This window comes from Ipomoea nil, unplaced genomic scaffold, assembly GCF_001879475.1.
Source record: "Ipomoea nil cultivar Tokyo-kokei standard unplaced genomic scaffold, Asagao_1.1 scaffold0302, whole genome shotgun sequence".
Taxonomy (NCBI): Eukaryota; Viridiplantae; Streptophyta; class Magnoliopsida; order Solanales; family Convolvulaceae; genus Ipomoea; species Ipomoea nil.
Window position 1 is genome coordinate 221,165 of NW_017616730.1, and position 27,289 is coordinate 248,453.

General features: G+C 36.6%; 6 protein-coding genes across 6 annotated transcripts; 2 read left to right on the plus strand and 4 right to left on the minus strand.

Moving 5' to 3' along the window:
- Positions 1-770: 770 nt before the first annotated feature.
- LOC109159811 (ubiquitin-40S ribosomal protein S27a) lies at positions 771-1,536 on the minus strand. Its single transcript, XM_019307926.1, has one exon. The coding sequence runs from the start codon at positions 1,463-1,465 to the stop codon at positions 995-997; it is 471 nt and encodes a 156-aa protein (XP_019163471.1). The 5' UTR covers positions 1,466-1,536; the 3' UTR covers positions 771-994.
- A 5,986-nt stretch (positions 1,537-7,522) lies between these two features.
- LOC109159775 (boron transporter 1-like) lies at positions 7,523-12,029 on the plus strand. The gene is made up of 12 exons (XM_019307889.1): positions 7,523-7,844; positions 7,967-8,049; positions 8,175-8,367; positions 8,480-8,618; positions 9,166-9,331; positions 9,508-9,674; positions 9,809-9,982; positions 10,105-10,200; positions 10,343-10,477; positions 10,575-10,894; positions 10,999-11,269; positions 11,382-12,029. Exons 1-12 carry the CDS (start codon positions 7,741-7,743, stop codon positions 11,712-11,714), a joined length of 2,181 nt encoding a protein of 726 aa, XP_019163434.1. The 5' UTR covers positions 7,523-7,740; the 3' UTR covers positions 11,715-12,029.
- A 3,406-nt stretch (positions 12,030-15,435) lies between these two features.
- Positions 15,436-17,623, minus strand: LOC109158562 (polygalacturonase At1g48100). Its single transcript, XM_019306457.1, has 6 exons — positions 17,189-17,623; positions 16,897-17,064; positions 16,627-16,671; positions 16,308-16,515; positions 16,112-16,196; positions 15,436-16,034 (listed from the first exon to the last, which is right to left on the minus strand). The coding sequence occupies exons 1-6, from the start codon at positions 17,621-17,623 to the stop codon at positions 15,530-15,532; spliced, it is 1,446 nt and encodes a 481-aa protein (XP_019162002.1). The 3' UTR covers positions 15,436-15,529.
- A 1,975-nt stretch (positions 17,624-19,598) lies between these two features.
- LOC109159783 (gibberellin 2-beta-dioxygenase 2) lies at positions 19,599-20,726 on the minus strand. The gene has a single exon (XM_019307896.1). The coding sequence runs from the start codon at positions 20,708-20,710 to the stop codon at positions 19,721-19,723; it is 990 nt and encodes a 329-aa protein (XP_019163441.1). The 5' UTR covers positions 20,711-20,726; the 3' UTR covers positions 19,599-19,720.
- Positions 20,727-21,786: 1,060 nt separating this feature from the next.
- Positions 21,787-23,304, plus strand: LOC109159797. The gene is made up of 5 exons (XM_019307911.1): positions 21,787-22,236; positions 22,324-22,451; positions 22,541-22,729; positions 22,808-22,859; positions 22,947-23,304. The coding sequence occupies exons 1-5, from the start codon at positions 21,946-21,948 to the stop codon at positions 23,061-23,063; spliced, it is 777 nt and encodes a 258-aa protein (XP_019163456.1). The 5' UTR covers positions 21,787-21,945; the 3' UTR covers positions 23,064-23,304.
- On the minus strand, positions 23,224-24,613 carry LOC109159804 (nifU-like protein 1, chloroplastic). Its single transcript, XM_019307918.1, has 3 exons — positions 24,215-24,613; positions 23,692-23,828; positions 23,224-23,611 (listed from the first exon to the last, which is right to left on the minus strand). Exons 1-3 carry the CDS (start codon positions 24,546-24,548, stop codon positions 23,423-23,425), a joined length of 660 nt encoding a protein of 219 aa, XP_019163463.1. The 5' UTR covers positions 24,549-24,613; the 3' UTR covers positions 23,224-23,422.
- Positions 24,614-27,289: the final 2,676 nt, after the last annotated feature.

Sequence of the window (27,289 nt, forward strand, 5' to 3'; positions counted from 1 at the left end):
GAAACATCATGACATGCAGCCAGGGCCCCTTGGACCCTTGCCAGGGTGCGTGCAAGGTGTCCATGTGCCCAACATGCCGCTGACCCAAAATTTGTCCCCTAGCAACCGTTATAAATACCACATTTATTTATTGTTGTCAGGATGGACTTTTGGCTTTTACTATGCTATGGTTATTAGCTCGGAGACCTCTAACTCACTATCATATCGACCTTGACCAGGCTATACTCCTTAAACCAACAACCAACAAGCAAGCAGACCAAACATAGGATCCAAATCCAGAACCAACCTTGAGATGGTAGATTGTAGATAATACACCCCATATTTACTACCTCAACAACAAGCTAGTTAAATCCGTTAACCCAATCCGCTAACAGTTATCAACTATTTACCAAACATCTCAAGAGTCTCCCCTTGGCGGGTGGGTGGGGCTTACTTGAACAGCGACGAGGCAAGGCGAGTTTAGTTTAATTTAAGATTATATATATAACTAATACGTGAAACAGCAACAACAACAAAAACTACTACCCCCTAAGATCATTAGAAAACACAAGCATCTATGAATCATCCTTGCCATAATTCAAAGCATGCATACAATAACCAAACCACAAGCTAGCTAGCTAGCTGCAACCTAACTCTATAAATTTAGAATCATCCACCGCCCCAAATTCATGTGTTGCCTGAGAGGAAAAAGCTAACCGCATACTCTTCTATTATTAGACCAAAAGCAAGGAATATACCATACATGTCACACTTTGAAATTTAACCGACCATCATTAATCTACGCTCAACAGATTTCATTCATTCAATCGTATATAATGGAGCAATATATCAGTTCAATAAACCAAACAAACATTAGAGTTTAGACCTTACATAACTGACATTATCCAGTAAAACTTCAGTCTCCATATTTCAAATGCGAAAATACAACATATAACGAAACTCAGTATCAATACTCAAAACTTTGATCGATCATGGATGGAGGAGTGATCAGTGATCAATCGGAACCAGCTTTATTGTAAACATATGTGAGGCCGCACTTACCACAGTAGTGACGATCGAAGTGGTTGGCCATGAAGGTGCCAGCGCCGCACTCAGCATTGGGGCACTCCTTCCTAAGCCTCTGCACCTTCCCGGACTCATCTACCTTGTAGAACTGCAGCACCGCCAGCTTCACCTTCTTATGCTTGTGCTTGATCTTCTTCGGCTTGGTGTAGGTCTTCTTCTTCCTCTTCTTCGCGCCACCACGGAGGCGAAGCACCAGGTGGAGAGTAGACTCTTTCTGGATGTTGTAGTCCGCCAAGGTCCGCCCGTCCTCCAGCTGCTTTCCGGCGAAGATGAGCCGCTGCTGGTCAGGTGGGATTCCCTCCTTGTCTTGAATTTTCGCCTTCACATTGTCGATGGTGTCGGAGGATTCCACCTCCAGGGTTATGGTCTTCCCCGTCAGGGTTTTCACGAAGATCTGCATCTTTGCCTGCTGGAAGAGACGCCGACGCCTCCTTGTCTTCTGTTCCTGTTCAACGATTGATTAATGGCGATGGATGGATGGATAGATCAGTTTTTAATACCCCTTTGTTAGGGTTTTTCATAGGAATTTGGGCTAGCCTAATATCTGCCCATATATATTATTGGGCTTCCAATTTCTCCAATTCATATTTTCCGCCTATTTCATTTATCTCCAAATTGGTCCGTCAAAAGCCCAATCTGGAACATACGGCAAATTATATCGTGCACCGCAGTGCATAATTGATTATGCACTGCGCATCAAAACGGCGTCGTTTTATTTAATGAAAAGAAATAGAATTTGTTTTGCACCGTTCCACAAAAAATAGCTCTATTCTTCAGTTTCATTTTGTATACACTGCAGTTTCAGTTCAACACAACTACAGTTTCATTCAATATTTATACACTCAAATATGTGAAAATGTTATTCAATTTTATTTTATATATACTATAGTTTCATTAAAACACAATTACATGATCATTTCAATATAATTACAGCTTCATTGTACAATATACACTCAAATATGTGAAGTGTTATTCAGTTTCATTTTATATATACTGCAGTTTCATTTCACCACAACTACAGTATCATTTTGATATGACTGCAGTTTCATTTGATAATATAAAAATAATACGTGAGACAGTGTCGGTTTAGATACACTGTAGTGTCACTCCGTTAACACTAACAGCACGCCGTTTCTTTACTTAAAGAAACGGTGTCGTTTTGATGCGCGGTGCATAATCAATTATGCACCGCGGTCCACGATATAACGACTGGGAACATACTTGCACTTCACTCGCCCAATTCAATCTCATTTCTACCACTCCCTTCTCCACGAAAAGCAAAATTCCCTCGCCCCCACAACCCTCATACAAAATTTAACAGAGTAATGAAGGAGTAAATCACACGAGTACTCAACAACCTACTCCGTATCTCTCTCTCTCCCACACACACACACATACAATATAGCATCTAGACATGATACTGCAACCATGACCTATACATCCAAACAAATTGTCACCTATCAATCGTGCACGATTTACGATTTACCTCTACAATAGTTATGCCCATAGAATTCACGGGCCTTAGGATTAATCCGTCAAAGTTGAGATCACCTAAATTTAAAAATTAAAAGAAAAAAAAGAAAAAAAAAAGAGAAGATGATGGATGGCTGAATGACCATCCAATCAAATTATTACGACTGCTCTTTTGTACACGTGGATTCATTTCTGCCGTAGACTTGTTGAATGGAGAGTTTTAACTTTTAAAGCTTAGCTTTATTACTATTTCTTCCGTTCCGATCCTGAGAATTGAAGGAAAAAAACATTATGATTTGATTTGCAACTTCTACAGCCCAAGGATACCGAAAGAACTCACTCTGTTGTTGCTATCAAACCAAATATTATTAAAGTGAAAAGAACGTAATTATTTATTCCACTGCCTCAACTTACTTTCTTTTTCTACTTATTTTATCATCACTAGTGGAACAAAACTATTACTTTTTATTATTTTTACAACCAAGTATTATTAGGTTTAATAATTACCCCAAAAAAAAGTCAAATTTTGTGGTTGGTAGCAATTTTATTAAACATTTTCAATATATTAATAATTCCCTAGAATAATCGTATATATATTAGCTTCAAGCATGCTAAGTAGTTTTTTATTAATGTACGAGGTTAAGGTTTCATACCGCATTGCCTCATGAAGAGTTTAACCATGCTTAGTTAGTCTAAATATCAACTATATCTAATATTGATATTTTAGGACCATAATCCAGAAACCAAGTTCGGTTTTGTTTCTACATACCTAATATTTGTTGGACAGTTCAAATATTTTATTATTATTAGTACTTGTTATTTATAATATATTGAAATTTATGCTTTAAAAATTATATTTTCTCTTTAAAATCAAATGAAATTAAATATGTAAATTAAAATATGCAAAGTAGCTTGAAGCTCATTGGCATGGCAAATTATGCTGTGCATCGGTATGCACCATGCATGGTGCATACGGATGCAAAAACGACGTCGTTTTATTAAAAACGCGCGTCTCATCTTAAAAAAAAAAATTCAAGTTCGATTCCCAACAACAACATATGAACTAAAATTCCAGAATCGATGAACTATAATTCCAGAATCGATTAACTATAATTCCAGAATCTATGAACTAAAATTCCAGAATCTAATCTATGAACTAAAATTTCAGAATCTATGAACTAAAATTTCAGAATCGATGAACTACAATTCCAGAATCGATGAACTATAATTCCAGAATCAATGAACTAAAATTCTATAATCTATGAACTAAAATTCCATAATGAATAAACAACATAATGTTGTTGCTGGGAGTCGAACCTGGATTATTTTTTTTGAAGGGGAGACACGCGTTTTTTAATAAAACGACGTCGTTTTTGCATCCGTATGCACCATGAATGGTGCATACGGATGCATAGCATAACTACTCCATTGGCACTTATGTGACTCTCTTAAATAGGAGGTTACATGTTTGAACCCCAATATAGACTATATAGTTAATATTTTATCATCTTTAAAAATTTTTGTGATATATATATATATATATATATATATATATATATATATATATATATATATATATATATATATATATAGTTAGATTCATGTACGTATAGTGTTTCTGTACGATCACGCACCACAAAGTGTTTGAAAATACATTATTAGATGTGATGCATTTATGTATAGCATGCAATTTGCATTCATTACACGTGAAATCATATTCTTATTTGAATCAGTATATATTTATTTATTTATTTATTTATATTTATTTAGTGATCAAATGGCACCATTTTTAACCGTCTATTGGTATATGAAAGCCGGTAAAGAGTGAAAAATGGTGCCATTTGATCACTAAAACATGGGACAACACAGCATTAGCGCGTCTTCCGGGCCAATTAATGTTCCCACTTCCACTACCTAATTATATATGCTCCGATCCTATCATTGCTTCTGCATGCAGGCCAGGCCAGGGTGTGCGCATTTAATTATATATGCATACACTATATGTACTAATTGGCCGAAATTAAAATACCAAAATACTAATAATTTATTAACATAATTACCTAATATAATTGTGTTACTTACACTTTAATTTCTTTTTGAAAATTATACATACATACATACATACATACATATATATATATATATATATATATATATATATATATATATATATATATATATAAGGGATCAAGTGCAAAACGTCTCCCAGACGAAACATGCGGATTAGTGATAGCCATTGATCTTGACAAAATCAACAACTCAGAATGAAGATACATTAAAAAAAACACGGTGGTATAATGGTAATTTTGCGTATTGTAGAAAGATTAGGGTGCATAATTATAAAGTTTAAAGTGTGCGTATCGTAAAAACACGGTGGAATGCCGTGCGCCAGAAGTCAACGACTATTATGTCTTATGCTGGGGTCACAGTCGACCATTGTAGGTCATTGATGGCTATGTTTACTTATAGTTCGTTAAATTATGTTTCTAGGCAGGTTAATTCACATGCGCATGTTTTAGCTTTTGCTTAGGATCAGTTTATGGTGTGGGATTCAATCCCTCCTGACTCTATTGCAGCTTTGCTTCATTAATACAATCATTTATTGGTTGGCTTTAAAAAAAAAAAATTTAAAGTGTGTATTTTCAAAGCTTAATTAAGATGCGTTCGTTTCATACTTAAGGTGCGTCAGTTCTACATTTAAGGTGCATAAGTTATAAATTTAAGGTGCGTCATTTCAACACTTAAGAAACTATGTATGTTATCATTGTCTTTTTGAAAAAGGAGGATTTGGTTATGTTTTTGAAGATGCATTGCGTCAAGACACTAAAATTACAATGACGCACACCATGAGACTATATCAAATCAAAAATTCATTTATGGCAGAAATGGCAACAAGAAACATGTATCGCGCAAATTAATTGGGTTGTGTTGCAAAAACTATGCTTAGGTACTATCCAATGAGGGTGCTTCCCTCTAAAACTGCTATTGCACAAGTTACTCCAACATTTCAGCCACAAGTCATAGTTATACATTCTTGAAATATTTACTTTTATGAAAAAATTGATAATCTTACATTGATATACACCATGATATACCGAATGATACTTTGATAAATTATGAAACACTAATTTAAAAATACACATTGAACATTGGGCTATTCGCGCAATACCGTGTGGTATGTGTGTGTGTATAATATTTAAGGATAATAATAATAATAATAATAATAATAATAATAATAATAATAATAATAATAATAATAATAATAATAATAATAATAATAATAATAATAATAATAATACACATCTTGTATTATTATTGAATATTTTAATTTGGTATATATTGTGAGCCCTACTTAACCAACACTTTCCCATATTTAACAATAACTTATGAAGTTTTTGTTGTTTTCTTTTTCTTGGTAGATAGACTCCAATAATGTTTTTGCACAATATAATACATAATGACACTTTGTAATTACTTAGTTAATCATTTCACCAACTTTTGATTTTGTTAATGGTAGGATTGGTAGCAATTCAATACGCCAGGGACGACGTTAATGATTAGAATGATGACGTTGGAATATATATATATATATTATATATACTAGTATTTTATATGCGCAATTCGTAAAAATATATGTTCAATATTAATATTAATGTTAATTTTTTAAAAATAATTGTGTTTGTGTGTATATATATTAAATTTATATATAGTTATAGCTAGATTTTATTTTATATTATATTAAGAGTATAATATAAATGGCGAACTGACAATTCCTATTTAAACAGCCTGTTTGAACTGATTTTTTCTTTTTTTGGGTAAATTTTATTTTATATTCTTAAAATAGTTCAAATTTAAAAATTATTTGTTAAAGAATTTGTTCATTTTGGAATTATAAAAATAGTTATATTAGATATTTAAACTTTAAAGTTAAACTATAAAATAAAATTAATTTTGGGCTTGCATTTGATTTTACCAAAAGAGTTAATTCCAGTAATGGTCTTCCGACTATATTGATTTTTTAAAATTAGTCATCATCGATTTTTAATTTGGACACTTTACGTCTCTTGACTTTCAATTTATGTTCAATTGGGGTCCTTTCGTCAGGTAAATTAGACTTTAAATGAAAGGATAAAGTAGTCATTTCATCTGTCTAATGTATAATTCTTCGTATTTCTCTCTTGTATGCGCAACTTCGGACATCAGATTCACTTAATTTATATATTTAAAATTACATTAAAATACTACTATTAAACATAAAAAATCAAACTAAAAATTAATAAAGAAAATAAGTAATGAGACAGAGGGGGTAATATTTTATTTGTATGAAATAATGCCGTGTTGGGTTGTAGTTTTTGAAACGTTGATTGGAGGATGGGGGAATCTTAGACTTTTTTCAAGCCTTTTCCTTTTTTACTTTCTCATCTTCTGTTTTCTTTCTGGCATTTAAAAAAAAAAAAAATAAAATTGTTTATGTATATGTTTGTCGTATCATGGTGTAGAGCGGAGAGTAATGGACCATGTTTGTGAATATCCTCCTATTCTCTTTGACCCCAGAATTTCACTCATTTGCCAGCTATCTGTCTCTCCATCTCTATATATTTGGACCTTTCCTCCCACCCTTCCTTCACCCGCACACTTCGCTATTTTTTGCTTACAAACGAACACTCTTAATAATCTGCCTCCCTGTACGTTGAACCTCCAACACTCTCCAATTCAATCTCCCACTGCCTAATCCATCGTCTCTTTTGATGCACATACTTGCGTGCAGTATCTATCAAGTTGACATATCTTTTAGTTTCCCAATAAACAAAAGATCAGATAGAGAGAGAGAGAGTTGAAATCTTTTGGTGAAAGTGCAGTAGACGTGGCCATGTTCTGCACATTATGATCAAGCAAGGCTTTAGTTTTCGTGATCGAAAATACTGCTTTTCAATTATATTCCCAGATCGATCATATAAAGCTAGCTAGCTTGCTTTGTCAATACTCATTAATAGTAGTGTATTCATCATATCGACTCTAGCTGCAGCTATGAGCTGTGTTGTTGGGTGAAATCACTACTGTAGTATTCTTTTTCTGAAATTGAAAAAGAAAGGAGAAAATTACTTTGAGCCCGGCGGGCCGGCCGGCCTAGCAAATCTCTCGATCCGACGACGACCGAGCATACAATACGTAGGAGTAGCAAGCAAGTGCAGTTGTAGTCTCATGGAAGAGACGTTTGTACCTTTTCGTGGGATCAGTAATGACCTTCGTGGAAGACTACTGTGTTACAAGCAAGATTGGAGCGGTGGATTCCGTGCTGGCTTAAGGTATCAACTCTACCTACTTCTTGTATATACCTACGTGCTCAGAAAAGCAAAAAAAAAAAAAAACAAAAAGCCCATTTCTTTATCTATCTATCTATCTATCTAAGACGTACTGAAACATACAGGATCTTGGCTCCGACCACCTACATATTCTTTGCATCAGCAATCCCGGTCATCTCTTTTGGCGAACAGCTCGAGAGGAATACTGGTAATCGCCATTTTCATTCATACAATAGTCTTATTTTATGAGTTGAGATGGATGAGATAGAATTTCAAGAATTTATTATTATATGTATATGGATGAATTGGTAATGAATTAAAATAATCCTGTAGATGGAGTTCTTACTGCTGTTCAAACGTTGGCGTCAACTGCAATTTGTGGCATTATCCACTCCATCATCGGAGGTCAGCCTCTGTTGATATTGGGAGTGGCGGAGCCTACTGTTATCATGTATACATTCATGTTTACTTTTGCCAAACAAAGACCAGATTTGGGGCGTGATCTCTTCCTTGCATGGACTGGATGGTTAGTCACTTAATAATTATTATATACATATATAGTGCTTTTCTTTCCAAGACTTTCTGATTGATGCTTAATTACATTCGATCTGTATCTAACTAATTATTTTCTCGATCAGGGTATGTGTGTGGACTGCAGCTTTGCTCTTCCTGTTGGCTATTTTAGGAGCTTGCTCAATTATTAACAGGTTTACTCGCCTGGCTGGAGAGCTGTTTGGGATGCTTATTGCCATGCTTTTCATGCAGCAAGCTATCAAAGTAAGAATAACATACATCACCATATATATAGCTAGTTTCCCTTAATTAATTAGTCCTAGCCTATTGGCCCTGTTTGATAAAATAGTTAGCCTATCAACCAATTTTAACTTATTTGATCGCTATTAGCTGTTTGTAACAACTTATTGTTTCAAAATGCTAAAATTCAAAAAGTGCTCAAAGTAACTTTTTCCATAAACTTTTTGAGAAAGTCATTTTGTATATAATCAGTTAATTAACAACTAATTTACCAAACACTTTTACATAATCAGCTAATGTTATCGACTAGTCAAACTCACTAACCCAATCTGCTAACAACTATTTACCAAACAACCCTAGTGTATATTTCTACTATACATTACTGATTCAGGCTTCTACTTTTTGATAAAGTGGCATGCTAGCTAGCTAAAAGTTGTAATATTCTTTTCACTTGTTGCCCCCACTGCCTATCATAGTACTATTCTAAAAGTTTTTCATTTTTGCCACGTAATTGTTTGTTTGTTTTTTCCATCTTTCTTTCTTATTCTGATGTTCTTCCCTTTCCCCTTAGGGACTTGTGGATGAGTTCCGCATTCCTAAACGAGAAAACCCCAATTCAACTCAGTTCATGCCTTCATGGAGATTTGCCAATGGAATGTTTGCCTTGGTTCTGTCATTTGGTCTGCTTCTAACTGCATTAAGAAGCCGAAAAGCAAGGTCATGGAGATATGGAACTGGTAATTAACTACACATATATGCATGCACAAATTTGATATATATGACACTACTTTACTTGTGTCACCTCTGCAGATCAGATGCTTAATCTTATGATTAATTTTTCCATTCACAAGTTTAGTTTGTACTTTATAATAAATATATATCTCATTCATGATATATATGTATATATATACAGGTTGGCTTAGAAGCCTAATAGCTGACTATGGAGTTCCAATTATGGTGCTAGTTTGGACAGGGGTATCCTACATACCATCTCAAAGTGTCCCAGAAGGGATTCCACGGCGCCTCTTCAGCCCAAATCCTTGGTCACCCGGTGCATACGGGAATTGGACTGTTATTAAGGCATGTTACTTAGTTTCTGGGTTACGTTGGAATGATATATTTCAATCTCACATCTCTTAAATTATTCTTCTTTAATTTACTCTGATCGATCCATGAAAGAATAATTAGTATGTATGTTATGATCCTTGTGGCAGGACATGTTAAATGTGCCTATTATCTACATATTTGGAGCTTTTGTTCCCGCAACGATGATTGCAGTACTGTACTATTTTGACCACAGTGTGGCCTCTCAACTAGCTCAGCAGAAAGATTTCAATCTGAGAAAGCCACCTTCTTTTCATTATGACCTGCTTCTATTGGGTTTTTTGGTATGCAAAATTCATTATATTGCATCTGCCTGCTTTCACAACTACTTATTTTAATTTGCTGATCGATTCTTAAGATGTTGTGTTTTGCTTACCTGTTTCTTAATTGGTGGCCTGGCACGCAGACTCTGATGTGTGGTCTTATTGGTATCCCTCCATCAAATGGTGTAATCCCGCAATCTCCAATGCATACTAAAAGTTTGGCTACTCTTAAACACCAAGTAATTACCTTTATCTCCATGTGAAATCATTCTTTGTTAGTTAGTTTAGCAGAATTAGACACAACATACATGCATGCATATATGATTCTTCTTCTTCTTTGATCTGTAACTCACAAAAGTTACATTCTATATATGTTGAAAGTTGCTTCGGAACCGACTTGTTGCCACAGCACGCCAAAGTTTGAAGAACAACTCAAGCCTGGCACAATTGTATGGAAATATGCAAGAAGCTTATCAATGGATGCAAACTCCGTTAATCTATCAGCAATCATCAACAGTATGTTACTATACATATCTCATCTCTTCATAATTTCCATATAGTCCGTCTTGATGCATGTAATCTGAATTTGTATGTTTCATTTTTGTCCTGATAGGGGCTAAAAGAGATGAAAGAATCAACGATTCAATTGGCATCAAGCTCTGGACACATTGATGCACCAGTTGACGAAACACATTTTGACATTGAGAAGGAAATTGATGATCTGTTGCCAGTAGAGGTGAAAGAACAGCGGTTGAGTAACCTGCTTCAGGCCACAATGGTGGGTGCGTGTGTTGCTGCAATGCCTGTGTTAAGAATGATTCCAACCTCGGTGTTGTGGGGATATTTTGCTTTTATGGCCATTGAAAGTCTACCAGGCAATCAATTTTGGGAGAGGATCTTACTGCTCTTCACTGCACCTAGCAGAAGATACAAGTAACTAATTACTTCTTCATTCAAATACCATACTAGTTCAGTTCATCTTTAATATAATGGAAATTTTGATAACAATTAAGCATTATTGTGTTGGGTGCATTCAGGGTTTTGGAGAACTACCATGCAAGTTTTGTGGAGACTGTGCCTTTCAAGGCAATTGCAACATTTACAATATTTCAGACACTGTACTTGCTTGCTTGTTTTGGGATAACCTGGGTTCCAATTGCTGGGCTCCTTTTCCCATTGCTCATTATGCTTTTGGTTCCGGTACGACAGTACATATTGCCCAAGTTCTTCAAAAGCGTACACCTTCAGGATTTGGATGCAGCTGACTATGAAGAGGCACCGGCCACTGCGCCATTCAACCTTCCCACGGTAATTAAATGATGACAAGTCCAGTAATATATATATATATAATTTTCTGCAGTAGTTTCACTAGTACTGTGTATCAGATGAGATGTTCTCACATAGCTAATTTGAATTGAAGGAGGACGAAGTGGGCACGAGAGCTTCGTATGCTGGGAGTGGAGAGATTTTAGATGAGATTATTACGAGAAGCCGTGGTGAGATCAAGCATATAAGCAGTCCCAAGGTAAGTAGTTCAACAGCAACGCCAGCAAGAGACGCAAATCTGCTTCAGAGCCCACGGTTATCAGGGAGAGCATATAGTCCCCAGATTAGCAGAGTGAGAGGAGAGCAAAGTCCACTTTCTGGGAAGAAAGGAGGTTTCAGCCCAAGAACAGGAGAAGTTACGAGACAATCTAATTTGGGGGGATCAGGACTCAGTCCTACTAGTAAATCCTGTTCAAATGGTCAGTGAAATTAAAGAAAGATTCAGATGGCTGCAACTGGCCGGATCCATGCATGTATGTTTAAAATGACTTATTAGTTTGTTTCAATTTGCTGTAATGAGTGTGATGATGTAAAATCTCTTGAGAGTACGTAAGTGCACCTGTAACATTACATTACATTACATTAGCTCTTTCCTTAGCTTAATTGTAAGAAGTTTGTAATAATCCTATCCTCCTAGCTACAACTGCAGCCTGCAGGTACTATATTGTACTGCTTCTTGTCTTCTATGCTTATTATAGTGTTCAGTTCAAGGGTGTAATGGATTTCAAGTGTTCCCTGATTATATTAAATTATGCTGTTTTTTGTTTTACCCATACTTCCTAGCTCAACAACTGAAATACATACTATATGTGTTTCAACTTCAACACTTATGCACGTGGAAATATTTTAATATATAATATCATTTTGAATTTAAATATTTTAATAAATCACGTTTTTTTCTAATAATAATAATACAATCACGTTATATGTATATTTACTCTTAACAGTTAAGGAATATAACCCATACCCTTTAGATCCCTCGCTCTTAGAAGCCCTAACATGAATGAGGTCTAATTGACGGCGGCCCAAATCCTATTGCCAAGGCGTTAATCCTATGGCATGATTGTGCATGAGCATTAGGATTTAGGAAACAAACTTAAGAAAAAGGGACATGTGGGCAATGCAACCCGAAAAAAATATGCTCTAATATGTAAGGACAATCTACAAAGAAGGTGGATGAGCTGAGAGAGAATTGAAAGAAAGGTTTCTATTGATTTAAGAAAGAGAACGAGATCCACTCTTGAGCATATATAAATAGGCCGTTAAAAGGTCATTATGAGAGATGAGCTATTGGCCGGAGAGTCTAGACACCTTTTATAAATTATAACATTCTCGATATAGCATCTAAACTTGTTTTCTTAGTAGAGAATTCTTCTTTGAGAAACTAAATACTCTCCCCAAAAAATAAAATATCTACCACATACAAAATTATTAAGAATAATATTTACTTGGTTCAACTATTATATTGCCTACATTACATATGTTTGATAATATTGTCATCTCTCAATAATATATGAAAAATATTCAGAATAACTTGAACCACTTAAAATTTGATGGTCAAAGCTAGGATTAGATACTGTGCACCCTTTGCATTACAAACCGACAACTCAAAGGTAATAGTATAAGAACTATGGAATGAATATACAGATCGAATCATCTTTATTGAATGACATAATTAAGCGATGCATTATGATTATCCTTCAACTACAAAAGCAGAGGCTAGAAATGCATGTCAAACAGCATTTCGAGTGAAGGGAAGAACACAATGGTAAGGGGAGGGGGGAGGGGGGGAGACTAGAAGGGTCCCCTGCGCCATACATTCTCAGCCTTACTTTGATTTGATATGACCCAGATCCAGAGTTAAAGCAAAAGAAAACAAAAAGAAAGAATTTTCTTGTAAAAGGCAAATGAATGAGTGGATAGGTTGGGCTGACTTAGGGAAAAGAAGTGGCAAACATTCGAGGTCATCTTCTAATCATTCCAGGACCTTTGTCCTCTTTTCTTTCTTTCTTTCAGAATATGCCAATACATTAATACATGCATAACACTGCCATAATTAAGTCCCTTGAAAACGATGTCCAAATTTAATGCCTTTAATCATGTACGATTTAACTTCCCCCGTCAAGCGTAAATCCCATCAATATTATCAAGTTTGAACCATAAATTTTCCTCGGACTCAACTAGAATATTAACAAAAGTTAAATATGTGACGGTCAGGTAATTATTGGCTAATCTTTTTTATCATGTGATCCACTGGGCCGGAACTACGATTTATATCATAGATCAGGTCCACATAGTATTATGAACCTTGATCGAAACGACGCAATACAAAATTTTATAAAACAAGACACATATACATGTTATATATGTATTTATTTTTCAAGTCTAATTTAAGTAGGTACATAATTTAGGTTCATAGGCATATAATTTCAGAACACAAGAAATAAATATTCATAATATAAGGATACAATTATTAATTTGTTTCAGATGAGAATACATAAGAAATGGGAGAGTATCTCACATCCCCTTATAATAGCTACAAACCTTTTGTGAATGTTATGTTACATTTCTAGGGGAAATTGCATAACTTGAACAAAAAATGAGAATCTTATATTCCAAAACAAATATAATTTTAATTATCTTATATAACCTAAACCAAACACCCCTAGCTAGTGTATTAAAATTATATCTTTAATATATTAAAAATATATTTATGTCAATGAACTACCTTACAAGATGGACCTTTGATCTATGGTATAATGATTGTGTATGACTTGGTAAGGCTGATAATTTATTATAATTCTACACTCTTTAATAAAAAAAATGATAATTGTACTCTATACAGTATAACTTTTATCAAGTGTTCATAATTGTACTCCTTAATAAATATTTCTAGTTCCGCGCACTCAGAACGAAAGGAAACAGAAAGGCATAGTGGGCCGATTATCATAATATCAGTCCAACAAGAACATCCACTTGCGTTTTGGCTAAGGCATCTAACATCTTTACTACACTGGATTTGGTTGAGCAACAAATAAAGTTGATTACACCATATTGGACAGTACGTCAAGTTCCCATTTCGGGACAGCTTTTGCAAAATGGGCTACCATTAACCAAATCATCATGGCCCAATGGATGGTTACTGAATAAAGCAGCTAAATCTGGGCCTAAATGCAAATACTCACTTTTGTAAAGGAGACCAATGTTTGAATCCGGACAGCAACAATATAGGAATTATACTTAAAATAGATAGATCTCTTGTGTGCATAGCAGTCTATCATTTGTTTTGTCTGAATTTACATTTTTTCAAATACTCTAACTGAGGTGCGGAGGACCTTGAGGTTAGTTGGGGATTCAACTGTTGAGATAAGAATATTATTATATAGATTATAGATGGTGGGTGGGTGGTGCATGCACCGACCGGAATCATCCGCCACCATTCTTCTTAATCTATATATCCGCATTCCCAGTCCCACTGGCCACTACTACTAAGTAAGCTAGGCGTCTGTGTGGGCCCGCCGCGCATGCACGGCGGCGACTCACTCATCCACTCAAATTATAGTATTATTTAAAACTGCTGCAGCGCAGCTGCTAGCTACTTTATTATCTCTTTTGCCATATCAATCAATGGACTTTGTGAAATCAATCCACCATCTTCCATCCATATACTACTACCATACCAACTTTACTAAGTGCTTCCTCCCTTTTTGTACTACCTACTTTATATTCTTCAAATACCTTATTTATTTATTATTATTCCTAGTACATCAAAGTTAGATCACAGACAGTTAACCATATTCCATCTTTCATTAATAACTATTGGAGCTTCGTTCTCAAATGGAATATTCCGTGGGAACACGTGAATATCTGACCACATGCACTAACCCTAACCCTAAATTTTATTTTGTAAGAAAAAACAGGATTTAATTTTTTTTTTTTTTCCAACTTCGATGATGAATCGCACCAGGCCATCCAGTAACATAACAAATTAAAAGAAAAAAAAATTATTATACTATTATTGTATATATGTTAAAATACATATATAAAGGAGATCACACTCTATGTACGCACGTGTCTTTGCCAATATAATCATCTATTGATAATACATATATAGATTTGTAGGACTAGATGGAATGAAGCACATACATACAGCACTCTAAAATATAATATAATGAAGCTATATCGTAGATGAGATATGAAGATCCACATGCATGCATGATTATATTAATTAGTGATTATTAATTAACAAGTGGAAAGGTGGTTTTCGGAGACAGAGCGAGGGAATCCCTCCAGCAAGCAGAAGACTGGGGGGATAGTGAGAGTATAGATCCCTCCATAAGCGTTCCAGCAGAAAGGATCCAACACCAGATCTCCCTGCGCCGGAAGAAGCTCTATGTCGGAGAGCGTTATATTTGTGCAGGGCACGGCGTCGCTGCACGCAAAATGCATGGGAGGGCTTCGTATGTCGTAGGTCCCCTTGATGCCGCTGTACTGTATGCCGGATATGGACACCGCCGAGGTTGTGTTGGCACAGTCGGAGGAGATGAGACAGTAAAACTGGTCGATTATTATGGGGTTCCTCACGTTGTCCATGTGGATGTTGTCGAATGTTACTTCTAATACTGCTCCCGAACCTCCTTGCCACGTCTTGATCCTAACTCCGTTGTCGGACTGCCTTATCACCGAGTCGCGCACTGTAATATTCCGCACGCAAGCTCGCGATTTGTGGTTCCCTAAACTCCCTATGCTGTACGTAAATTAAATGATTATAAAATTTACATGCAGCTAACTTTAATTTAATTTAGGTTATAACATATTACATACCTGATTCCATGGCCGCCAGGCCCACAAGTGAGATTCCTGATATCTACATCGTAACACCCCGATCCTATTGATACACAGTCATCACCTGCATGCAAATTAAAAAGATAAATTTTATATATAGAGTGCGTGGCCGGGTATGTATATATGAAGAAATTAATTAGAATATAATATAATGTTGTTTTTAGTTAATGGTTACCGTTGGAGATGAGAGAATCATAAATTTTAACGTTGTTGGTGTTCTCAATGTGAATGCCATCGGTGTTGGGGCTCAAGGGTGGAGCAGTGATGTGGATGGATTGAATGTGCACATTCTCGCAATTGTCAAATCTGAAGTTGAATTGGGGACTGTTCTTTATTCTAATTCCTGCCATCACTAAGTTGGAGCTCATGAAGAACCTTACAGCCTGCATGCAATGCAATATAATGCGCCCAATTCCATCATCATCATCAACAACAACAACAATATATTTTTATTAGTTTAATTAATTAATAGGCACTTTACTACCACTACTTACAATTGGACTGTCGCATGGTCCGGGCAGCGTAGTGCCATTAACTCCCTGCACATACATCATTGTATATACTACTAAGGCATAATTCATAATACTTGAAAATTGAAATTAAACGAGAATGCATGCATGCATATATACTTTGATCTTGCTTAGCTTAATATATATATATATATATATATATATATATATATATATATATATATATATATATATGTATCAATAAATTTTATTTAAAAAAAAAAAAAAAAAAAAAAAAAAAAAAAAAAAAAAAACCTTGTGAGGTTTGCAAGGTAGATTCCACCACCCTTCACCTCTTCCGTCAATTGTTCCTCCCCCTTGCACTGACAACTCATTAACTCTGTAGAAAACCAGCCATTGCCGCCGGCTCAGATTCTTTGCCCACGACTCTGGTCCGTCAGGTGGCATCACAGTCCCATCCAGCTTCAAATGCCCCACCCAAAAATTAAACAAAATATATTATCAGATATATATATATATATGCATACATAGAGAGTACTACGATACGTGCCATTAATTGGCTGCATGCCATGCGACTCATAGGTACCTGAAAGACGAATCCAGTTTGACAAGGACCAGTGAAAATGGTGGAGTGGATGAGGAAGGAATAGGGAGAGGGAACAAGGAGGGTGGCGTTCTCAACCTGGCAGGCAGCGTCCCAAGCCTCCTTAAACGCCTGGGTGTCATCTGTGATACCGTCCCCTACTGCACCAAATGCTCGCACATCAAATATACCATCATCATCATAATCAGGCCACGGACTCCCCGAAGGCGAGGGCGAAGGAGAAGGTGAAGGAGGGTATGAAATTTGGGAGATTGGGTGAGAATGCTTGTGTTTATGATTCCAGTGGCTGTGGCCGTGGTGGTCGTGGTAGTGGTAGTGATGATGATATCTAGCCTGGCTCTGGCTGCAAAACACAAGGAAACAAAATGTGATGCACAATAACACACCACAACACGGCCATTCTCTCATCTCCGACATTCTTATATTACGTTGCACTGCACTGCACACAGATCAGAACAGCCTTAATTAGGTTACTGCCTGCGGGGGGCTAGTACAGTAGTCTTCGGTTCGATCAAAATGAGGAAAGGAAAGCGAATTGAAGGGCCACAATATATATATATATATAAATAATATAATTGGCGGATAGTATGGGCATGCAGGCAGCAAATTAGCAGTTAAATTTGGTGGCGGGAGCTGATAGATCAGAGGCGCGGGAATCGATGAGCTATAATAGAAGGAGAGAGGATGAAATGAAAGTAAGTAGTCCATAATAAATTAGGCATGCAGTGCAGGTAGGCAGAATCTTGGAAGTGCTATTCCTCATCACTCACCACTACTATATATGCCAACTTGCCCGCAATTCATAAAAACAAATTAAATAGTCCATCGGGCGGGGAGCTCAGAAATTTTGCATGCATTTCAATTAAACAATTGAAGCCGAAAGCCTAATTCATGTATGTATAACAAATAACAAATAAATGAGTGGCAAAAAGTTGTGTGAATGTGTGATTATATTTATAAATATATATATATGTATAGGCGATGCGGAAGTGGGTGCATAGCAGCAATAGGAACCGACCATTTAGATATATAGATAGGGGACAAATATGATTTGAGAGCTTTATAGATCAGATCAGAGAATGTGGAGTGAGCTGAGGGCGCGCATGGCCTGCTCCGAGAGAAAAAGCTATTGTAGAAATCAGTAGAGCAATAGGTTTAGGTGGGTGGGTGCACTGGGCACTACAGTAGTCATGAGTGAATTTGAATCAATGTCTGAACCCTATCATTCAATACTGATATAACAACTAGGCACAAACATAAAGAAATTAACAAGAAGCTAATCCATCCATAATAAATTTTAAGTCTATGGTAACCAAACAAAATAATTAAATAGTTGATAACTAATTAAGCAATCAAGCTACCCTAGATGTTGAACAACCATTATTAGTGTCCATAAAATTAAAAGGAGTTGATCACTAAATATTTACTAAACTAGCCATGGTAGATTTAATATAATGGATGCACTAATCTTCATTACTCTACCAAGTTGGCTGGCATCTATATATCATATATATACTCCTTATTCTTCTACCATAAAAGGACCTATGAAGACGAAGGATTACTCTCCGGAATCAACAACAATCACTTAGTTATCTCTCAGATCAAATGTTCCACAATAAGATTTACTAAAACAATTTAAAAAGCACATACAGTTTCTATTTCACATTAAAAATGTTGATCCATGTTCATCTATTCCTCATTATTACATCTAGAGGCGTCTAATGGACGGACTAGTTTGAAGTCCATTCCAAGCCCGACCCGTTGGGCCAACCCAGCCTAATCCATTTGCAACAATAGGCGAACTAAGACTAGCCCATTTTATACTATGAATAGCGCCAAACTTTAATTTTTGTCCTATGAACCAATAAATATGCAAACATGTCAATTAAAGCTAATTTGGAAAGAAATATAACTTAAAATGAGTCGATATATAATATTAAATATTTTTCGGGCTTTGGATCGAGTTGGACTTTAATTCTTTTAAAAAAATTTAGATCGAACCGACCCAATCCAAAAAAAAAATACAATAGCAAGTTGGATTGTATTGGTCAAAATCCACCTATTTGACACCTCTGATTAGATCGTGTATTAATATTGGGTTAAACCCAATAAATTCAACAAAAACTGGGCTGAAGACTAGTGCACTATATAATGAGACCCATCACCCATCTCAGATGGAAAAGAAGAGTAGAATACAATACACAGGCGTAATGGTCCAAAAGTCAAGTCTTTGTGGGCTCACTCCCTTTCCTACAGCTTAACGACAAAGGGCCCAATAATTTTAGTGATATGAGTGGACCACGTAATCTTGGCTCACACATTCATTAATCTCCCCAACTGCTACTGCATGTGTGTTCCTAAATAAGCAAATATTTGTATGGTTTTGTAATTTGAACTCTGTCAAATAACATATTTTATTGTTAAAAAAAAAAAAAAAAAGAATATGTGGCCAATAACTAAAAATGGTATGGTATGTCGGATGAAGTTTAAAGGTATAGTAGAAATAAACTAAGTTCACAAGTGGTTGTTGAATAGGGAAAGACGATTGTTGGCGAGACGCAAAGAGTAAACGGCCTGCTTGTACTCTCCCCAGGTGAATGATTTATAGAGTAGATGAGTGTGCGGCGGCGACAGTAGTAGGGGAGATATCGCTTCGTTTAGGGCCGGAGCTCCAAAATACATCATTGAAGTTCTCGGCTGTAACGATAATGAACAACTACCCACAACCCTGTGCCTAACGCTCCTAAACCTCCCATTGGTCAGCGCCTGAAAAGCGTCTCCGACCATCACAAACATGTGTTTGGGGTCAGCAGGAACTGGGACCCACAAGCCGTCACGGGTCCTAATCTGGAGGCCGTCGACGTCGTTTGATCGCAGGACGGTCAAGATCTGAGGATCAGTGTGCTCGCCGAAGGAAGACGAGGATGCATGGGGATAGTGATTGACCCTGAAACACGAGTCGCTCTGGGAGTCTCTAAGCATCCTGCTAAAAACCCATTTGTCTTGCACCCTTAGCCCTTCCGCCGCCAGCTCAAGAACCTCGCACGCCACGTTCCTAACCGCATCTATGTAATCCCTCACGACGCAGCTGAAGTTGAGTGAATAATGATCGGAGATGGTTTTGGAATCCGGATTAGCTTCCAGAAGAATATACTCCAGTTGGCCCTTGTCCCCGTTGAAGCCGATGGTGTTGCAGCCGTACCCAAACGGATTTGCTGGCCCCGCACGTCGCTTTTTCTCTGCAGCGGGCTTTGAGAAGAAGCTTAGAGCTTCCATTTCCATGCTTGCAACTGTCTTGTCGGAGACACCATGGTTTACCACCTTGAAAATCCCAACCTCTTCGCATGCTTTCACTACTTGGTCGGAAAGACTTGCCCTGTCCTCACTGGATAATAAGTCGATGGTTGGAATTCCATGACTTCTCGTCTTCTTACTACTAATAATACTGCCGCCGCAGCTTCTCCTCGTAGCAGTCGTAGGAGGAGTGGGACAAGACACAACCATTTTTAGATCGAGTATATGAAGGCCGGAAGTTATGTTGTTAATAAGTTTGTGTTGTGTGTATATCTATATGACTATATATATGGCCGCAGTACTGTAGTGTAGTTTTAAGGTAATAGTAGTGCATGGAAGTAAGCAGTATATATATGCACCTCACCTGGTTTCCATCCATATATCTATAGAATAGATTAATAGTGAGGTTGATGCATCCAGCCGCGCGCACATGCAACTATGCAAGCTAGAAGACGATGAAGGAGTAAACTAAAAGATGAAAAATAATAAAGTGCGAGAGTAGTTGAGAGGTTGAGTTTGTTGTGGGCTTACACGAGACCAAGTGAGTAACGGCCAACGACCTTTTGACTTTTTTTTTTTTTTTTTTTTTTTTTTGTGGGTTGGAAAATGGCAAATAAATCAGAATTTAATTTATATAACGAAATAATTAAGGGGATGGAAAATGTTGGATAAAGGGGATTGGGCTGCCGGAGGCAAAGATTTAACAAAGAATATTGTCGGTCGATGTCATGTGTTACGTAGTGGTTTTCAAGTCAGTGTGTCGTGGATATCAGTTTCCTCATCACATGCATGAACCTAGCTAATCAATCAACGGTTGATGGCCGTTATAAGAATATTAAAATGCGTTAACTAACTTACGTTGTCAGTCAGCCTACCTATTATGTATGTATGTTCACATTAATCACCCCATTCCCCACTTTAATATTCCATTCCTAGCTAGGGAGGTCCCTCCACGTTCATTCAATAACGGGGACAACTTATGTTATGGCGTTTAGGGGCCGGCCCACTCATGTCCCATTATTATTATTATTATTATTATTATTATTATTATTATTATTATTATTATTATTAGTGTTGAAGGGAACCATACATATGACAATGTGCACAAATTAAATCCCGTTGAATTTGACCAAAAAGATATGTGACAAGAATTATATTTAGTATTTTATCCACTTGATCACCCATTTCGAACTCCATTTCTATACATAGCTTATATTTCTACATATACATACGGTTGGGCAAATCTTCACTTAATTGGGCCAAGCTAGAGGTGTATGGGCTGATTTTCTGTTGTTGGCCTTGTTTAGCATCTACCAAATTTGGAATAACAAGGCTTGCATAATTCTGATATCAGACTAAATATTGGCCACACGAAGATGTGTAGTATACTGTAGTAGTTATTAATACACGAGTGACCTCAAGTCAATAAAAATGACCAAAAAGCTATGCAGATTCTTGTCAGCTATGGCTTTTCTTGCTCTTTTCACAAATCCCCTTTCAATCCTCCTCGACCTGCCCCTGCGGCTTTGAGATTAAGGAGGCCACCATTAGTGTGCAGAGCAAGCAGGCAGCAAAGCAGAACAGTTGTGCCAAAAACCTGGCCATCACTCTCACTGTCTCTCTTCACCACAGGCTTCTTCTTGGGTCCTCTTCTTGATGGTATACATTCCAGAGTTAACCTCGTCGTCTACCAAAACGGGGCGATTGATGTCGGTCCTCTTCACACCAATATATGGGTAAATTTCACATCTAATTTTACCTTAATTCTTCACCCAAAGATGCGTTTGGTTCTAGTACCAATAATGCTCGCTTCATATGTGTAGGTTCCACCTTTGCTTGGCCTGTTTTACTGCACTGTAGGACTGCTGAATCTTTTCCTAGACGACGCAAATTTCTCTTCCAAGCAACCACAACCAGAGGGTAATTTACAGAAAACAGCAGCTTCGTTAGTGTAGGCATCTATACTATACGAATTTAGTTTCCTATTGGTAAAAAAAAACTATTTTTAAAGTTGACACGTGTATGTTGCTTTGGAGCCAGGGCACTGATCTTGTTCCTTGAACTGAGCGCTGAGATGTACAAAGCAGGAGTACCGGACAACGTTGAAGCCTATGTGTTGTTTGCTGCAGCAGAAGTGGTATGGTTATTGTTTGATAGAACTAGGTTGGGGTTTGCACTTGCGTGCCTTGTAGGTCTTGGATGTCCACTTGCAGAGATTCCTGTAATGGAGTAAGAGATCTTGCTATTTCTTGATGCATTAAAAGTTTTCACACACTCGTGGATCTTAGTAACACTACATGTTTTCAGATGGTTTGGTCTATGGTATTATCCCAAAGCAAATGTGGAGATTTTTGGCCAGGTAAATAACTCAAATGTCTTACAATCTGCCAATATAACAACCAGCTTACTGCATTACCTAGCTTAGCCTGTTGACAATCATCTGCAGGGGCTAGTCACTTGGACAATCACTTGCTATTTCGTATACACGCCTTTCTTGATCAACCTGTCACGTTGGCTCAGGTCAATCGCTGCTGCTGAAATTGTCGACCAGAAATCTTCTTGAATCAATGTTCCTCTGATTATGTTGTCAACCACACAGGAAGTTCAAATGTTAACAAGGACAACTGAAACAAGAATCCAACCAGAAAAGTGGCATGTAGGCATTGGAAGGCTCATTCCGTTTCATAATATGCTGCTCATAGAAAGTGACAAGAAAATGTAAAGGAGAAAGAGTTCTTTATAAGAAAATTAAATTTTAAGTTTGTTTCAGAAGCATCCAACTCACCCTTTTAGGTGAATATAATAAATAATGGAGGTTATGGATACAATCTTTATACACTGAAATGAAAAATGGTTCTCAACGTTCACTATGTGCAAACTACTTTCAGAATATCAAATGCTATATTTGTAAGCATCCTATTCCTATCCAGTGAGCACAACATTGACAATATCTGGGAACCTTTCTTTGATTGCCGCTTTGATACCAGATCCAATAGACTCGGGCCCTGTATACTTTACATGGCAATCCCCAGCCTCAATAGAAAGAACATCTACAGTCCCACCATAATTCTTAATGGCTGGCCTCAATACGTCAAGATGGGCATTCACTGCCTGCATCATATGCAAGTTTCCATATGAAGCCATCTCCTGCTCAAATAACTACTCAAAGAATATAAAGCAAGCATACTCACCTCAACAGTGGTCTCAGATGTGCTTTCGAAATTCACTTGTTGAATGTCCTTTATAGCATCTCCAAATTTTTCTTTGAGTACTCTTTCGATTCCCATTTTCATCGTCGTAGTTGAACTAGGACAACTCCCGCATGCTCCTGGTTAAGGGTCGGGTGCATATGAACCAAACTAATAACACTTGTAGCAGTTAAAGAAAAAGACTAGAAACAAGAATATGACTAATGTAACACCTATAGTATCTATCTAAAAGCAGGCAATCTACAGTATTGCATCTCTCTAAAAGTTGTAATGTACACTTGAGGTGTATACTTAGCAAAGGTTTCATCTCATTCACAGTGTGACCAAATATTCTTGAACTCTTGCTTTCTACAGTGTTATACAGAAAAAGGAAAATATGGACCTAAAATACAGCAAGTAATAGCTCATGATTGATCATGCAAGTGAGAAATGATTCAATTTGATAGTTTGGAAGACCAAAAAAGAAAATTGAAGAATGAAGAGGAGAGATAACGCATGAAAGGACCTTGAAGCTGGAGAGAAACGACGCCGTTGTCGACAGACACTACATCAACATTTCCGCCGTCGGCGATGAGGTAAGGGCGAACGTCCTCGAGAACCTTATCGACGTTTTCGGGAGTGAGGTCAAATTGCTCAGATGAGTACAGACCCGGGGATCCAGCAGCCGTGGCTCTAACTTTATAACAAACTTTCAACTTCTGACAGCGCACAGATTGTGCAGCTTTAGGCAAAAGGATAGAAGATGGCTCTCTGTGAGATACGCTTCGTAATTTGGAGCAGTAGTACTTCGTCCACGAGATTCTGGTCGATCCTGTTGCTACTAAGAACGACATCGCCATGCCTCTGAGCAAGTCGGGTGCTCTAAATCCCCTAAATGAGTTTTTCTTTTTTTTTTTGCCCCCAAATGATTTTTATTTTGCCTTTATCTTTTCTAAACACCCCCGTATTCTGTTCGTCTAAGATGCCTGCCCCCCTTTAATTTTCTGGTTTAGTTCATGGAAAATATTTGAGAATCAATGACATTGAAATTTCTTATTAAAAAAATTGATTTTCTTTTTTAGATTTGAAATGACAATAAATAATGAGTATAAAAATTAATATATCGTTACATCTAAAAACATAATAAATTTCAATCCAGATTATACCCCTAGTTTATGTCTGTTTTTTCTGTTAATTTTTTTTTGTACCTTATGCTATAAAAGTTGTACTACATAATTTTTTGGACAAAAATATCCCTGCTGTTATAACTTCTGTTATCTTTCTACATTATTATTATCATGTATATGTATACACAATATTGTTTCTTACATCCTTCAATGATAAGTTTGAATTCATTTAGGTTTTAATTAAAATGTTACCATAGTTATATTAAGTAATTTATCATTTCTATAATTCTAACCTCAATAATATTAATATGAATTTTATATATACACACACACATTATTTTTTTTTAAAAAAATTAATATAACTAAGATTTTAATATTAGGCACATATTTTTTGCGCATCGCGCATATAGAATACTAGTAATAATAATAAGTAAGAAAACTTTATAAGAGAATTGTTTTATCAAGTAAGCCGAAAAAAACTTTTTATTGAAAACAAAATACATATTTTTGTCGAATATTTAAAAAAATAATAATAATAAAGAACTGTACTTCATTTGAAAAATATATTTCATGAACCATAACATTTTTTTTTTCAAATTTTAAGAAATTGACTTAAACAAATATTTCTCATCCAACCAAAAAAAGTTCAACAACGCATTTATTTATAACGGATTTAACCCATAAAAGTTGATAAAAATTAAATTCATAATATTTTGATATAAATATTATGTTTTACCTACTCATTTACTGTTTATTATAGAGTTGCCATAATTATATAAAATGATGTATATATATACAGTAATATTAATAATGTATACATACTAAGTGGGTTTGGTGGGCCCCGCCGGCCTGCCAAACCTGCCCCGCCAAAACTCGACATTTTGATGGGACGGGGTAAAAAGTTTGCCAAATACTGGTTATAAAATTCGAAGCCTGACAGAGCGAGACAAACTAGCCCAGCGGACTAAGCCCATTTTGACAACTCTAGTTTATGATGATTTATAACCTTTCTTTTTAATAAGATGTTAAGAGGAACAATACAATATTTTACTCTTATTGACATGTTCCTTATGTATATACACACACCAATGTATTAATTACATAGTATATATGATTATTAGTAGACCTATAAATTTGCAACATGACTTAGTAACACACACGAAAATAACATATTAGTGCTTAGTTTTAATGTGTCATGAGCCATGAATGGATTGACCTGTTAAGAACCTGCTAAAATTAATGTCTTTACAAGTCAACTTGCTTAATCCATGAAGAACTTATTTTAACCTGTTAATATTAACATTAGTTATGATTTTAACTATTATTTTAACATTTTATGAATATTATGATATGTTATGGATTAAATATCTTTACTATTTTATTAATTTTATTAAAGATTTAATACATGCGTTTTTTTCTAAAGTTTTATTTTTTATTTTGATCTTTAAAATAATATTAACATGTTTAATGAGTTTTAAAAGGACTATCGTGTTATCCAAAATATGTTAATTCAACGTATCTATTGTGTCAATTCATTTAACTCATTTAAAATGGTGTTTGTATTCATGTTTCGAATTCTTGATGGAGATATGAGTTATGGGGTAAGATTTACTGGGCTCTTGCTATTGGGTTGGATTTGGCGGCAATTTATATCGTGTACCACGGCGCACATAGCACTGTGCTCTCGGGCACAAAACGCGCGTGTTTCATGCTGACGTCACTCCGTCCATCCAAACCGACCAAATCTCATTGTGTATTCAGTTAAAATTTTATGTGTATTGTGTTATGAGTTTATGTGTATTCAATTAAGAGTTTATGTGTATTATGTTAACCAAACCCATTATGTGTATTCAATTAAAAGTTTATGTGTATTATGTTAAGAGTTTGTGTATTATGTATTATGTTAGATTATGTGTATTCTGTTATGAGTTTATGTGCATTTAAAAAAGAGAATTTTGTTTAACTTAACAAAACGACGTCGTTTTGGGAGAAACGGGGCACACATGCTATGTGCGCCCTGGTGCACGGTATAACGATTGGGATTTGGCAGTGCAAGTCAAAGAAGATGGAAAGTCAAGGAATGGAGGATGGGTTGGCCCAGAAGGGTGGTTACCGCCCAGCCTTCGGCGGGTGCCCGGGGCGTTGGCCCCCGTCGGCGCAGGCGAGCCTTACGCCTCCGAGCGCCCCCGTTTTGGGAGGTGGTGTGGCGCAATAGTGCGGAAGGAGGGGGGTGCCGCCAGCCGGTCGCGGCTGGCCGTACAGGGTCACCCGCCTGGGGCGTTGGGCCTCGCCGGTTGAAGCGTGCTCCACGCCCCCCCTTTCCGAAGGTGGTGTGGCGGTAGGGTGGTGTGTTGCGGCGGGATGTGGTACGATTTGACATGGAGGATGGAGGGGGAGCGGATTAAGGGACATACGTGTGGGCATGCAGCGGCATGGGGTTCTGCTATAAATAGGATGACTTGCTTTTTACCCGG

What these genes read in the sequence shown, in the direction of transcription:
- LOC109159783 (XM_019307896.1), bottom strand. Translation starts at nt 20,710, where the DNA reads ATGGTTGTGTCTTGTCCCACTCCTCCTACGACTGCTACGAGGAGAAGC.
- LOC109159804 (XM_019307918.1), bottom strand. Translation starts at nt 24,548, where the DNA reads ATGGCGATGTCGTTCTTAGTAGCAACAGGATCGACCAGAATCTCGTGG. An exon ending in CGTTTCTCTCCAGCTTCAAG is followed by an intron (nt 23,829 to 24,214) that starts GTCCTTTCATGC and finishes ACCCTTAACCAG; the next exon opens with GAGCATGCGGGAGTTGTCCT. An exon ending in CATCTGAGACCACTGTTGAG is followed by an intron (nt 23,612 to 23,691) that starts GTGAGTATGCTT and finishes CATATGATGCAG; the next exon opens with GCAGTGAATGCCCATCTTGA.
- LOC109158562 (XM_019306457.1), bottom strand. Translation starts at nt 17,623, where the DNA reads ATGTCGGAGATGAGAGAATGGCCGTGTTGTGGTGTGTTATTGTGCATC. An exon ending in AAACTGGATTCGTCTTTCAG is followed by an intron (nt 17,065 to 17,188) that starts GTACCTATGAGT and finishes GGGCATTTGAAG; the next exon opens with CTGGATGGGACTGTGATGCC. An exon ending in TGATTCTCTCATCTCCAACG is followed by an intron (nt 16,197 to 16,307) that starts GTAACCATTAAC and finishes ATTTGCATGCAG; the next exon opens with GTGATGACTGTGTATCAATA.
- LOC109159797 (XM_019307911.1), top strand. Translation starts at nt 21,946, where the DNA reads ATGCAGATTCTTGTCAGCTATGGCTTTTCTTGCTCTTTTCACAAATCC. An exon ending in AAAACAGCAGCTTCGTTAGT is followed by an intron (nt 22,452 to 22,540) that starts GTAGGCATCTAT and finishes CTTTGGAGCCAG; the next exon opens with GGCACTGATCTTGTTCCTTG. An exon ending in ATGTGGAGATTTTTGGCCAG is followed by an intron (nt 22,860 to 22,946) that starts GTAAATAACTCA and finishes AATCATCTGCAG; the next exon opens with GGGCTAGTCACTTGGACAAT.
- LOC109159811 (XM_019307926.1), bottom strand. Translation starts at nt 1,465, where the DNA reads ATGCAGATCTTCGTGAAAACCCTGACGGGGAAGACCATAACCCTGGAG.
- LOC109159775 (XM_019307889.1), top strand. Translation starts at nt 7,741, where the DNA reads ATGGAAGAGACGTTTGTACCTTTTCGTGGGATCAGTAATGACCTTCGT. An exon ending in GGATTCCGTGCTGGCTTAAG is followed by an intron (nt 7,845 to 7,966) that starts GTATCAACTCTA and finishes TGAAACATACAG; the next exon opens with GATCTTGGCTCCGACCACCT. An exon ending in TGGCTACTCTTAAACACCAA is followed by an intron (nt 10,201 to 10,342) that starts GTAATTACCTTT and finishes ATATGTTGAAAG; the next exon opens with TTGCTTCGGAACCGACTTGT.